The 13549-nt window shown below is 37.1% G+C and overlaps 1 protein-coding gene across 1 annotated transcript; it reads right to left on the bottom strand.

Annotated features, from left to right (window-relative positions):
* Positions 1 to 555: 555 nt before the first annotated feature.
* LOC147532941 (uncharacterized) lies at positions 556 to 6220 on the bottom strand. Its single transcript, XM_086649999.1, has 2 exons — positions 5350 to 6220; positions 556 to 1841 (listed from the first exon to the last, which is right to left on the bottom strand). The coding sequence occupies exons 1-2, from the start codon at positions 6124 to 6126 to the stop codon at positions 762 to 764; spliced, it is 1857 nt and encodes a 618-aa protein (XP_086506125.1). The 5' UTR covers positions 6127 to 6220; the 3' UTR covers positions 556 to 761.
* Positions 6221 to 13549: the final 7329 nt, after the last annotated feature.

The raw sequence follows: 13549 nt of genomic DNA, 5'->3' as shown, positions 1-13549 counted from the left end.
AAGTGGGCTCTCACTCAACTTTGATCACTGCAACTGAAGGTTTTACTTCAACTTAGTCTAACTTCAGACCTTGACGGAGGAACTGAAAGATCACAACCCAAAACTTATCAAAACTAATAGATATGGTCCACTCATTAATCACAACGGCCGTATCCTAACCCGTGTGCTGAATCCCAATTCTAAAGAAACAAGCAAGGTCCATTTCGTAAGGCAAACAACCCCTAAGAGACTTGGAGTTCATTTTTTTCATAAAGGACTTGGATAGATTATTTTTTTGATAAAAGGAATCGGATAATTTATGAACGCATCCAAGCTTTTCTCAATATTTGTATGTGTTTCTTCTCTATTATATAGTAGGTTTGCATATAAGGTTGTTACACGTGTATTTGTCTACCTAAACTGCATTCGGATCTATTGTCAATAAATCTTTATGTGATTTCTTTAAGTATCAATATCTCAATGACTGCATCCAAATAGAAAGAGTAAGCTCTTCAAATAAATATATGTTTCGAGTTTTGGGTCGTTAATCAATCAGTTGCTATGAGAAGAAAATCATTAAAACAAGCTACTTGCACATTCACTCAAAACGAATTTAGAAAAACAAATTATTCTCAACCATGATTCCATGAATGACAAGCAACTGAGCAAGAAAAATGTGATTACTGATTTCGATAAACTGATACTATTGAACATATAGAAACTAACTTAAAATGTTATAACTAAACTTTACCAATCAAAATTAAAACAGATACCGAAATCAATTAAGTTGAAGATTCGTTGATAAACCCTTGCTTGCGGCCTTCAAATCCCGGGCGCATAAGCTTCTTCTCTCGTTTTTCAATTTTCCTCATCTTCTTCTGATGAATTCTCCCAGCTATGTTTTCGGAACGAGTCTTCTGTTTATCAGCTCTAACCTTGTCCCTACTATCAATCCTCTCCTTCCACTTCCCAACATTCTTCTGATGTTTCTTCTTCTCCTTCTTAATACTCTCTTTAATCAACCTAGGGTTATCATGAACCTTAATTCCAGCTGCTCTACTTGTTGCAGCATTCCAAGAATGTTTCTTTGCTATAATCTCCCCTTTTTCAGGATCATTCTTTGCTTCTTGTAATTTTTTTGCCTCTTCAAGAGTCTGTGACTTTGAAAGTTTTCTCCTTTTTCTTCCTGCATCATCTTTGTCATCAATCTTGACATGACCAAAGGTAAGTTCTTCGGAAACCCTAGCAATATCTTTAGCTGCCTTGACTTCTTTACTCATTTCCTGTTTATTCACTTCTGATTCGTTATCACGTTTCCTATTACCTTTATTCATTTGTCTTTTTTTCTCTCTATTCGATTCTTCAGATGGACCTGCTTTTCGATTCGATCGAAGTTCTTCAAGTTTCTTATGGAACTTTTGACGGAGTTCTTCATAGGTTAAGGATTCTTCTTTTTCTTCCGTTTGGATTGGATTTTCGAATTTTACATCCTCCTCTTCGTCTTCGTCATCGTCATCGTCATTCTCTTCTTCTATGTTCTTCTTGAGCAAATCTAGGGTTCCTGAAGGTTTCTCAGGGTCTAATCTTTCTCTTCGAGCTTTCTTAATGTTTTCTCTTGATTCTTTCTTTGCTGAAGCTTTAGCAACCTTGCTCAAACCTTGAAACCATGGTTTTTTATCTTCAACAGGTAGGTAAAACCTAGCAGGGATCAATTCGACAAGCTTATCGAAGAAACCAGAGTTTTCGTTGATTATCGATTTGATGTCTCCAGTAATGGGGCGATTGGAGATCTTTACTTTCTTCTTCATCGTCCGTGATAGGTGAGAGAGTGAGAACGTTGTTGAAGAGCTGCGACAAAGATGAAGAGAGAATTAGGGTTTGTGAAGGCCCGCTGCTTTGCGGAAATTGGTGCGGGAACGAAGACTTTAACTTCCAATTTGGCCCCCCAATTTATGACCAACTGAAAAACCTGGCCCCCTTATTTGTACAGCATTCTAATTTGGCCCAAGACTATCGTTCGTTAATCTATGGCTTATTTCAAAAAGATTTTTTATCTTTTTTACAAGATTCTGCCGATCTACTATTTCCGGCAGCTTTTAACACAATACCTTCCTCTCAAGACAGTCACTTTGGGAAAATAAAAAAGTATCCTGGCTGCAAAATCTTTTCCGGGAAATTTCATTTTTTTTCCTCTTAAATTCACCACCACTTCTTCACTTAACTCTGACAAGGTTAACGGCAAATTTTCACTGTGACGCCCCTAAATTTTTTCCATCTTCGTCTCCCATCACCACCACCGTCACTGCTGGCAACCACTACCACTTCCATTTCTCTCTTCTCTTTTCTCTTCCACTCTCCCTAAATCCCCTTTGTCGACAGGAACCCCGACAAAGGAGTTCCAATCTGGAACTCTTTCGTGAAGACCAAAGGTTTCCAAATTGGAAACCACTCCGTCTGGAAACCCTTTCAGCCGATCAAAGGTTCCCCTTCACCAGAGATTCTTGCTTGCGAAAGGGAACTAGAGAGACAGAAAGATCATGAGAGCCAACGAAAGAAAGGTCGGGAGAAAGAAAGGTCAATATAGAGAGAAAGAAAGAAGTGGTGGTCAGCCGCAACCGGTCCCCGACGAGTGGTGGTAGTGGGAGAGGAGGAAGAAGAAGATTAGAAAAAAAAAATTGGGAAACAAGATTTTTCCACCCAAATAGTTTTGTTTTTCCATAAATTATTTTTGTTTCTCCAAGACACTAACCTTTCTCAATCTCTCTTCTTCTTCCTTCTCTCACCACCACATTTTTTTTAAAACCAAGGAAATCCATATTGGGTTGTTATCCTAAGAGCGGGTGTTTCCTTCTCTTCGAACAATTCGAATATAATCTTATGGTTGAAACATTTAAACCAAAGGAAAGGAACCCCCTTCTTGTTGGAGCAATTGAACAAATATGTTCATGTTTGAAGAAAAGGCATGTCTGAACAAGATTGTAAGAGCTCTTATTCGAACAGTTCGAAGAGATCTGCTCAAGTTCGAATGGATATGGATTAATTCTATTTTGGCTCCCATTTGTGTCCAACTAGCCCGTTTTAACCTCATAAGTGTCTAGTAGTTTGATTTGGTCCCTCAGTCATATTCTTTTTTTTTTTTTTAAAAACCGAAAATACCTTTTGGAACCAAAATGAAAATTAATTCTTGAAACTTTTAAAAACATTAAAAACCACCTCATCTCCTCTTTTTCTTCGACTTCATCACATCTCACCTCCATTTATTTATCCCTCTCTCCACTTCACCATCTTCTTGGTTGCTGGTCGTCGGCCATCGTATTCCGGCGACCTTCAAATATTTTAAAAAAAATCCTTTGATCTTTCTCTTCTTCTTCTTCCTTCATTCTTTTTCTTCTCCCCTCTTTACACTATGGTTTGGATTTTCCCCAAACCCTAGATCTGGTTAGGGGAAACCTAGAGTGAAGGTTCAACGAAGCTTCAACAACCTCTCTTAAGACTTAATATATCTCTCTCTTTATCCTAGATCTCACCATTTTTAGTCTGTCAAAGCTTTCTCTAGTCTGCTTCAACTCCTCCTCTATGGCAGAAATCTTTCTATATTGAAGTTGCTTACGAGTTTTCTTCAGTGATATTTTCTCCTTCTCTAATTTTGTAATAAGTGAACCCATAGAAGCTTGAACTCCACCAGTATCAGTAGTTCTCTTTAGATTCACCTTCGCTTGTTTTAATTCCATTAAAATAAGACTAGGGTAAGAACTTGGATAACGACTCAAACGAAATTCTTACAAGATTTTAAGGGTTTTCATTTTCTTTACAATGACGACATTTTCGAATCCTTTGGTGGTATATTGAGATTCCAATGTCTAAACCGTCTTTAGGTGGTATATTGAGATTCTAATGTTCAACAAATGACCAAAAATCCATGAAAATTTTAATTTCACCTCGAAGAGAAAAGTGGAGTATATTGAAACTAAATATGTACATATGAATATGCTATAATACCTATCCTATATTGGTAATTCTGTTGTATCTTAATTAATTCTTTTATTTATCGAATTTAGATTGTGGGGTTTATTTTGCAGAGCCAATACTCAACAACCAAAGCTTTCTGTCTGTATGATTTTTATCCTCGTCTTTGTTGAAGCTTCACTCTGGTTTGGGTTTCGTCAAACCCAAGTGTAGGAGAGAGACAGGGGAAGAGAGAGAAGAAGAGAAACGAAGAAGAAATAAAAAAATTAAGTTTGAAGGTTGTCAGACAAATTGGCCGGTCAACAACCTTCACAGGAGAAGCGGTGAAGTGGAGAGAGGAAAGATGAGATATGGAGGTGAGATGTGATGAAGTGGAAGAAATAAGAGGGGATGAGGTGGCCTTTAATGTTTTTAAAACTTTTGAAATTAATTTCAGTTTGGACCCCGAGGGTAATCCGGAAAGAGTTAAAAAAGTTGCTTGTGGGCGGCCAATTCGGACTTCCGAACAATTATGGGTACTAAAACGGTGAATTGATCACAAATTGGGAGCCAAAACAGAATTAACCTTTTACACATTTATGTAGCATCTTCTTGACTAACATACTTTCATCAACTATTTATTGAAAATCTCAGTGATTTAAGATCTAAAGTACAGATTGTGTCATAACTGCATTGGTTGATACTTTATCAAAGTGTAAGTGATTGTAGTACTCTACATTCATTTAACGCCACCTTGTCTATATACTTCGATGTCATATTTTGTTCAACGGTGAACCTAAGACGACAATGTTGGCATAATTAGTTGACTAATTACGCACAAAACGACAGATTGTAAAATCGTAAAGCCCGTAATTACTACATTTGTTAACGACAAAATAGACTAACTCACATCTTGGACTCGCACCCAGCAAGATCGACAACGTAACGACAATAGACAACTAACTTCGATCAATTAACGTTAAATACAAAATGAGGTGTTTTATGTTAAGTCAATATTCACCGGTAACAACATATGATAATTGGGCAGGTCTCTGACATAGACGATACAAATTTATCAACTTTTTTACGATGACGAGGAGAAGATAAAAGACGTTAAAATAGCCCACGTAATTAGTCAAATGTTACTTTTCTTAATAGTCGATTACATAACGATGTATTATTCTTCTGATGCTGTATACGTTTGCATATCAGATCTCAATATTTTAAATCTATAATTTAATTAATATCCTACAATAATAAATAACTCTTACTTTGTGAATGAAAGAAGTATTTTGTAAGTAACTTTTACGTTAGATGAGCTCAAATTAAAGAGTTGAAAAAGATTTACTTTCGGAACAATTCCACTCTTGTGATAAGAACATTTTAGAGAGGCCATTGCACTTCCTGTATTAAGTCGGCTCAGGTCCAAAGCAACCAAAATTGCACTTCGTCATCGTCATCGTCATTCTCTTCTTCTATGTTCTTCTTATTCTCTCTATTCGATTCTTCAGATGGACCTGCTTTTCGATTCGATCGAAGTTCTTCAAGTTTCTTATGGAACTTTTGACGGAGTTCTTCATAGGTTAAGGATTCTTCTTTTTCTTCCGTTTGGATTGGATTTTCGAATTTTACATCCTCCTCTTCGTCATCGTCATCGTCATCGTCATCGTCATCGTCATAGTCATCGTCATCGTCATCGTCATCGTCATCGTCATTCTCTTCTTCTATGTTCTTCTTTTTCTCTCTATTCGATTCTTCAGATGGACCTGCTTTTCGATTCGATCGAAGTTCTTCAAGTTTCTTATGGAACTTTTGACGGAGTTCTTCATAGGTTAAGGATTCTTCTTTTTCTTCCGTTTGGATTGGATTTTCGAATTTTACATCCTCGTCATCGTCTTCGTCATCGTCATCGTCATTCTCTTCTTCTATGTTCTTCCTGAGCAAATCTAGGGTTCCTGAAGGTTTCTCAGGGTCTAATCTTTCTCTTCGAGCTTTCTTAATGTTTTCTCTTGATTCTTTCTTTGCTGAAGCTTTAGCAACCTTGCTCAAACCTTGAAACCATGGCTTTTTATCTTCAACAGGTAGGTAAAACCTAGCAGGGATCAATTCGACAAGCTTATCGAAGAAACCAGAGTTTTCGTTGATTATCGATTTGATGTCTCCAGTAATGGGGCGATTGGAGTTCTTTACTTTCTTCTTCATCGTCCGTGATAGGTGAGAGAGTGAGAACGTTGTTGAAGAGCTGCGACAAAGATGAAGAGATGAGAGAATTAGGGTTTGTGAAGGCCCGCTGCTTTGCGGACTGAGAAAATTGGTGCGGGAAGGAAGACTTTAACTTCCAATTTGGCCCCCCAATTTGTGACGAACTGAAAAACCTGCCCCCCTTATTTGTGCAGCATTCTAATTTGGCCCAAGACTATCGTTTGTTAATCTATGGCTTATTTCAAAAAGATTTTTGTCTTTATCTTTTGGGTTATTTCCCAAATGGCCCCCAACTTTGTGACCAGCTTCCTGCCTGCCCCCTAAATTAGCAAAAATACTCATATGGCCCCCTTTTTCAGTTATCTTTAACTTTTCGTTATTCTCTCTCCTCCATCTCTTTTTCTCTCTCTCTGCCACATCATCTGTTACGCCACCTCATCATCTTCTCCGGTGAAGGTCGCCGGCCGACCAATTTTCCGGCCGGCGACCTTTAAACATAAAAAAGATACAATACCTTTTTATCAAGATAGCCGCTTTGGGAAATAAAAAAGTCTCATAGCTACAAAATCTTTTCGGGGGAAAATTTCATTTTTTTTCCTCTTAAATTCACCACCACTTCTTCTCTTAACTCTGACAAGGTTACCACTACCACTTCCAATTCTCTCTTCTCTTTTCTTTCCCACTCTCCCTAAATTCCCTTTGTCGACAGGAACCCCCACGAATGAGTTCCAATCTGGAACTCTTTCGTGAAGACGAAAGGTTTCCAAATTGGAAACCACTCCGTCTGGAAATCCTTTCGGTCGATTAAAGGTTCCCCTTCACCGGAGATTCTTGCTTGCGAAGGAGAACTAAAGAGAGATAAAGATCATGAGAGCCAACGAAAGAAAGGTCGGGAGAAAGAAAGGCCAATAGAGAGAGAAAGAAAGAAGTGGTGGTCAGCCGCCACCGGTCCCCGACGACTGGTGGTGGTAGTGGGAGAGGAGGAAGAAGAAGATTAGAAAAAAAAAATCGGGAAACAAGATTTTTCCACCCAAATAGTTTTGTTTACATAAAATATTTTTGTTTCTCCAAGACACTAACCTTTCTCAATGTCTTTTCTTCTTCCTTCTCTCACCACCACATTTTTTTTAAAACCTAGGAAACCCATATTGGGTTCGTGTCCTAAGAGCGGGTGTTTCCTTCTCTTCGAACAATTCGAATATAATCTTGTGGTTGAAACGTTTAAACCAATGGAAAGGAACCCCCTTCTTGTTGGAGCAATTGAACAAATATGTTCATGTTTGAAGAAAAGGCATATGTCTGAACAAGATCGTAAGAGATCTTATTCCTTCATTCGAACAGTTCGAATAGATCTGCTCAAGTTCGAATGGATATGGATTAATTCTATTTTGGCCCCTATTTGTGTCCAACTAGCCCGTTTTAACCCCATAAGTGTCTAGTAGTTTGATTTGGCCCCTCAGTCATATTTTTTTCTTTTAAAAAAATCCGGAAATACCTTTTGGAACCAAAATAAAAATTAATTCCTAAAACTTTTAAAAACATTAAAAACCACCTCATCTCCTCTTTTTCCTCCACTTCATCACATCTCACCTCCGTTTATTTATCCCTCTCTCCACTTCACCATCTTCTTGGTTGATGGTCGTCGGCCATCCTATTCCGGCGACCTTCAAATATTTTAAAAAATCCTCCGATCTTTCTCTTTTTCTTCTTCCTTCATTCTTTTTCTTCTCCCCTCTTTGCACTATGGTTTGGATTTTCCCCAAACCCTAGATTTGGTTTGAGGAAACCTAGAGTGAAGGTTCAACGAAGCTTCAACAACCTCCCTTAAGACTTAATATATCTCTCTCTTTATCCTAGATCTCGCCATTTTTAGGTTGTCAAAGCTTTCTCTAGTCTGCTTCAACTTCTCCTCTATGGCAGAAATCTTTCTGTATTGAAGTTGCTTACGAGTATTCTTCAATGATATTCTCTCCTTCTCTAATTTTGTAATAAGTGAACCCATAGAAGCCCGAACTCCACCAGTATCACTAGTTCTGTTTAGATTTACCTTCGCTTGTTTTAATTCCATTAAAATAAGACTAGTGTAAGAACTTGGATAACGACTCAAACGAAATTCTTACAAGATGTTAAGGGTTTTTATTTTCTTTACAATGACGACATTTTCGAATCTTTTGGTGGTATATTGAGATTCCAATGTCTAAACCGTCTTTAGGTGGTATATTGAGATTCTAATGTTCAACAAATGACCTAAAATCCATGAAAATTTTAATTTCACCTCAAAGAGAAAAGTAGAGTATGTTGAAACTAAATATGTACATATGAATATGCTATATTACCTATCCTATATTGTTAATTATGTTGTATCTTAATTAATTCTTTTATTTATCGAATTTAGATTGTGGGGTTTATTTTGCAGAGCCAATGCTCAACAACCAAAGTTTTCTGTCTGTATGATTTTTATCTTCATCTTTGTTGAAGCTTCACTCTGGCTTGGGTTTTGTCAAACCCTAATGTAGGAGAGAGACAGGGGAAGAGATAGAGAAATGAAGAAGAAATAAAAAAAATTAAGTTTGAAGGTCGTCGGACAAATTGCCCGGTCAACAACCTTCACAGGAGAAACGGTGAAGTGGAGAGAGGAAAGATGAGATATGGAGGTGAGATGTTATAAAGTGGAGGAAATAAGAGGAGATGAAGTGGCCTTAATGTTTTTAAATAAATTTCAGTTTGGACCCCGAGGGTACATTCGGAGAGAGTTAAAAAAGTTGCTTGTTGTGGGCGGCCGATTCTGACTTCCGGACAATTATGGGTACTAAAACGGTGAATTGATCACAAATTGGGGGCCAAAATAGAATTAGCCCTTTACACATTTATGTAGCATCTTCTTGACTAGCGTACTTTCATCAACTATTTATTGAAAATCTCAGTGATTTAAGATCTAAACTACAGATTGTGTCATAACTGCACTGGTTGATACTTTATCAAAGTTTAAGTGATTGTAGTACTCTGCATTCATTTAACGCCACCTTGTCTATATACTTCGATGTCATATTTTGTTCAACGGCGAACCTAAGACGACAATGTTGACATAATTAGTTGACTAATTACGCACAAAACGACAGATTGTAAAATCGTAAAGTCCGTAATTACTACATTTGTTAACGACAAAATAGACTAACTCACATCTTGGACTCGCACCTAACAAGATCGACAACGTAACGACAATAGACAACTAACTTCGATCAATTAACGTTAAATACAAAATGAGGCGTTTTATGTTAAGTCAATATTCACCGATAACAACATATGATAATTGGGCAGGTCTCTGACACAGACGATACAAATTTATCAACTTTTCACGATGACGAAGAGAAGATAAAAGACGTTAAAATAGCCCACGTAATTAGTCAAATGTTACTTTTCTTAATAGTCAATTACATAACAATGTATTACTCCTCTAATACGGTTTACGTTTGCATATCAGATCTCAATAATTTAAATCTATAATTCAAATAATATCCTACATTAATAAATAACTCTTACTTTGTGAATGAAAGAAGTATTTTGTAATAAACTTTTACGTTAGAAAAGTTCAAATCAAAGAGTTGAAAAAGATTTACTTTCAAAACAATTCCACTCTTGTGATAAGAACATTTTAGAGAGGCCATTTCACTCCTGTATTAAGTCGGCTCAGGTCCAAAGCAACCAAAATTGAGGAGCTTTCGGCCTGACATTATTAGGCGTCATAATGTTAGGTTTTAAAATACTAGACCATGACAAAAATAAACTCAACATGCATTCTCTAAATATGACACTTCATCTCTCTCTCTCTCTCTCTCATCTTTCTACTTAAATCCTCCCAACCCACTTCCATTTTCTTGCTTCATGATTTCTTGAGTTCTTTCACAATACTTTCCCTTTCTTTCTTTCTTTCTTTCTTTCTCTCTAAAAATGTATTCCCCATCAATATCATCATCTCGTCAAATTCGACTTTTATTATCAGATTCAATGACCGTTGGAAACGCTTCACAAGTAAAACTAAACTTAATTTTTCTCTTAGCTTTCATAATTCTTTTCATAATCAGTGCATATATCCTAAATTTCATCGTTAATCGATGTCTCAATGTCTATGGTGAAGAAATTCCAACAGCTATTAAACAAACCAAACTTGAACGAATTGAGAAATCAACAGGACCCAGTATTAAATTCTCATCAGAATTGAAGTTAGCTGGAACAGAACCAATTTGTGCTATATGTTTATCTGAGTTCATTGATGGAGAAGAAATTAGGGTTCTGTCAAAATGTAATCATGGGTTTCATGTTAAATGTATAGAGAATTGGTTGTTGTCTTCTGATCACGTTTCTTGTCCTACTTGCCGTACCAATTGTATGAGTACAGCTTCAACCTCAACATCAACTGCAAGTTCAAGCTCTGGTAATGGAAGTTATGATGATAATCGTGTTGATCTTGAATCTGGGTCGGTGTTATTACAGTCAGGAGCTGAGCAGAAGTAGAAGAGTATTACTAACTGCAGTGGCAGTGTGTCTTTGTGTGGGTGAGAGAGAGAGAGATTATGTCTTACTTTTCAATAATACCAAGTTCAATTAGTGTGTAATTAGTTACTATTTACCATGGATTCCGGCTAGAAAATGAAAACTGGTGTCGAAGCCGGAAGTGCTAGAATTAGAAAAGATTTTGACAAAAGAAATTACCCAGTTGATGTGGCAGTTGTGATATTCATCGTTTAGATTTAGTCAAACTTTCAAACCACTATCAGCTGGCTAACTTCTTTTATCCAAAATCGCTTGTGATTTTAGCTTCTCAAAACTTAAACCCTTTATTTTTTGTTTACTTGTGAAATTATAGTTAGGAGCTGAACAGAAGTAGAAGAGTACTACTACTGTAGTGGCAGAGTGAAGAAGAAGAGAGAGATCCTTTCTTCCTTTTTAATAATTCCATCATTCTATGTTCAATTAGGATGTAATTATTTTTTTTTTTTTAGACCCTCTATCTTTTTACGATGTAATTAGTTCGTAATAACTAGGAAGCAAATTTTGGTTTTAGACCCTCTATCTTTTTAGTTTGGTGAATTTTGAGTAGGATTTTCAGAAATGGCGGTTCAACACATAAAGACTTAGGTGCTGTTTGTTTTTTTGTTTTTTCAGATCTGAAATCTGAATTGAATCTCAATTCAGATTTCAGATGTTTGTTTTTAAATACAAGAAAATCTGAAAAGTTAGCTGAATTTCGTCCATGTCTGAATTGGGCTGAAAATGAGGCCACTTATTTCAGACTTTAAAACAAGTCTGAAATACAAAGCCAATATCTGAAATGAGCCAAATGACGCTTCTGCCCCCTCTGTTTTAGAAAAATTCTCTCCATTTCTACTACCACCACCACCAGCCGAACACCACCACCACCAGCCGAACACCACCACCAGCCGAACACCACCACCACCAGCCGAACACCACCCCCAGGAGAACACCACCACCACCAGCCGAACACCACCACCACCAGCCGAACACCACCACCAGTCGAACACCACCACCACCAGCCGAACACCCCCACCAGCCGAACACCACCACAACCAAACACACCACCTCCAGCCGAACACCACCACCACCACCAGCAACCGAGCACCATCACCAAAACACAAGATCACAAAACCACAAACAAGCTTCCACCACCACAAATCTAAACCACCACTAACAAACCAGTGAAAAACTTAGTAGAAGTCGGATTTAATGAAACCCTTCGAAAGATCAGGGAACACTTCGAAAGATCAGGGATTTAACGAAACCCTTCGCCGGATCTGGCGAGGGTTTAACTCCCTGATCTTTGAGAGAGAGAGAGAGAGAGAGAGAGAGAGAGAGAGAGAGAGAGAGAGAGAGAGAATAGCTTATGATCTTCTTCTTCTTCGAGTAGCTTCTGATCTTTGAGAGAGAGACGTCTTCTGAACCTCCAAAGAGAAAGAGAGCAGGAAAGAGAAGAGAGGAGCAGCCATTGAAGTGTGAAAAAGAGAACAGGAAAGAGAAGAGAAGGGAAACAAATTTCTAAGGTTTTTGGTTGAAATAGAAAATAGGGTTTTTAGTTGAAATAGAATTAAAGGGTATTAATGTCAAAATTTCATTTCAGATTTAATGATTCAGACTCACAAAACAAACATCTTACTTGTAAAATAATCCATCAATTTCAGATTCATCAATTTCAGATTCAGCCTATTTCTATTCATCCATTTCAGATTCAGACATAAAAAAAAAACAAACAGCACCTTAGTCAAACAACATTAACTGAAGAGACAAATTTAAGTTTTGGCCCAACAATTTACTAAGTTTTTTATTGTCTTTTAATATTCATCTTCATCTTTACATCAACTCAACCACACAACTTCCAACCACTATAACTTCGGGCCACTATCATTTTCATCTTCATCTTTCTCTCTCATTCTTGTTCTTCTCTCTTCCTCTCTTTCTTAATTGACTAAGCTTAACCGAACAAAAAGTCATAGGAGGAAACATAAATTTTCGTTTTTCTCCTCCACCAACTCTCTTACCTAAAACTAAAAACCATGTTCTTCGTATGCCAACTTGAAGAATTTTACAGTAATAGACTGGATCACCCTTTTTGTGAAACCTAATTTCTTCCTTGATTTTTCCTTCATTTCTTGATCATGAAAGCATCAGGGCTCGAGAAAGAGAGAGAATTAGATATGTGCTTATGTTCGGTTTCACCTATAATCTTCTCAACCATAACAAATTGGGGGCCGAAATGGAAGTAACCCTATTGATATTTTAACACATCTATGTAACATCTTTCCCGACATAGTTTCATCAACTATTTACTGGAAACTTTGGGGCTTTAAAATCAAAAGTACTGATTTTGTCATAAATGCATTGATTGAAACTATATCAAATTTGAAGTCACTCCACATTCAATTGAAGCCGCTTTGTGTATATTCTTCTATGTCATATTATGTTCAACGGTGAATCCAGAACGACAATGTTGACATAATTAACTGACTAATTACGCACAAAACGATAGATTATAAAATCGTAAAGCCCGTAACTGCTACATTTGTTAACGACAAAATAGACTTACCCACATCTTGGACTCGCACCCACCAAGATCGACAATGCAACGGCAATAGACAACTACCTCCGAAGAATTAACGTTATATATGAAATGAGGCATTTTACTCTAAGTCAATATTCACTAGTAACAGCACGTGATAATTGGGCAGGTCTCTATCTTGAGTTTCGGAGAGAGTTTCGAGTTTCTTGCAGATTTCGTGCCTCAAATTGTGAAGAGCATTACGAGATTCAACGTAGCGGTCTCAATCTCTTGACTGATTTCAGAAAGACAAATTTTGACATCAACAAACTGACACATTTCTATGTACGCAAGTCAAAAATACAATTTCCTATT

This window comes from Eschscholzia californica, unplaced genomic scaffold (assembly GCF_041429995.1).
Source record: "Eschscholzia californica isolate CP2 unplaced genomic scaffold, dmEscCali1.0.p SCAF_6, whole genome shotgun sequence".
In the NCBI taxonomy this organism is placed as follows: Eukaryota; Viridiplantae; Streptophyta; class Magnoliopsida; order Ranunculales; family Papaveraceae; genus Eschscholzia; species Eschscholzia californica.
This window is presented reverse-complemented; position numbering and strand designations above follow the sequence as displayed.

What these genes read in the sequence shown, in the direction of transcription:
- LOC147532941 (XM_086649999.1), bottom strand. Translation starts at nt 6,126, where the DNA reads ATGAAGAAGAAAGTAAAGAACTCCAATCGCCCCATTACTGGAGACATC. An exon ending in TGCAATTTTGGTTGCTTTGG is followed by an intron (nt 1,842 to 5,349) that starts ACCTGAGCCGAC and finishes TAATTCTCTCTT; the next exon opens with CATCTTTGTCGCAGCTCTTC.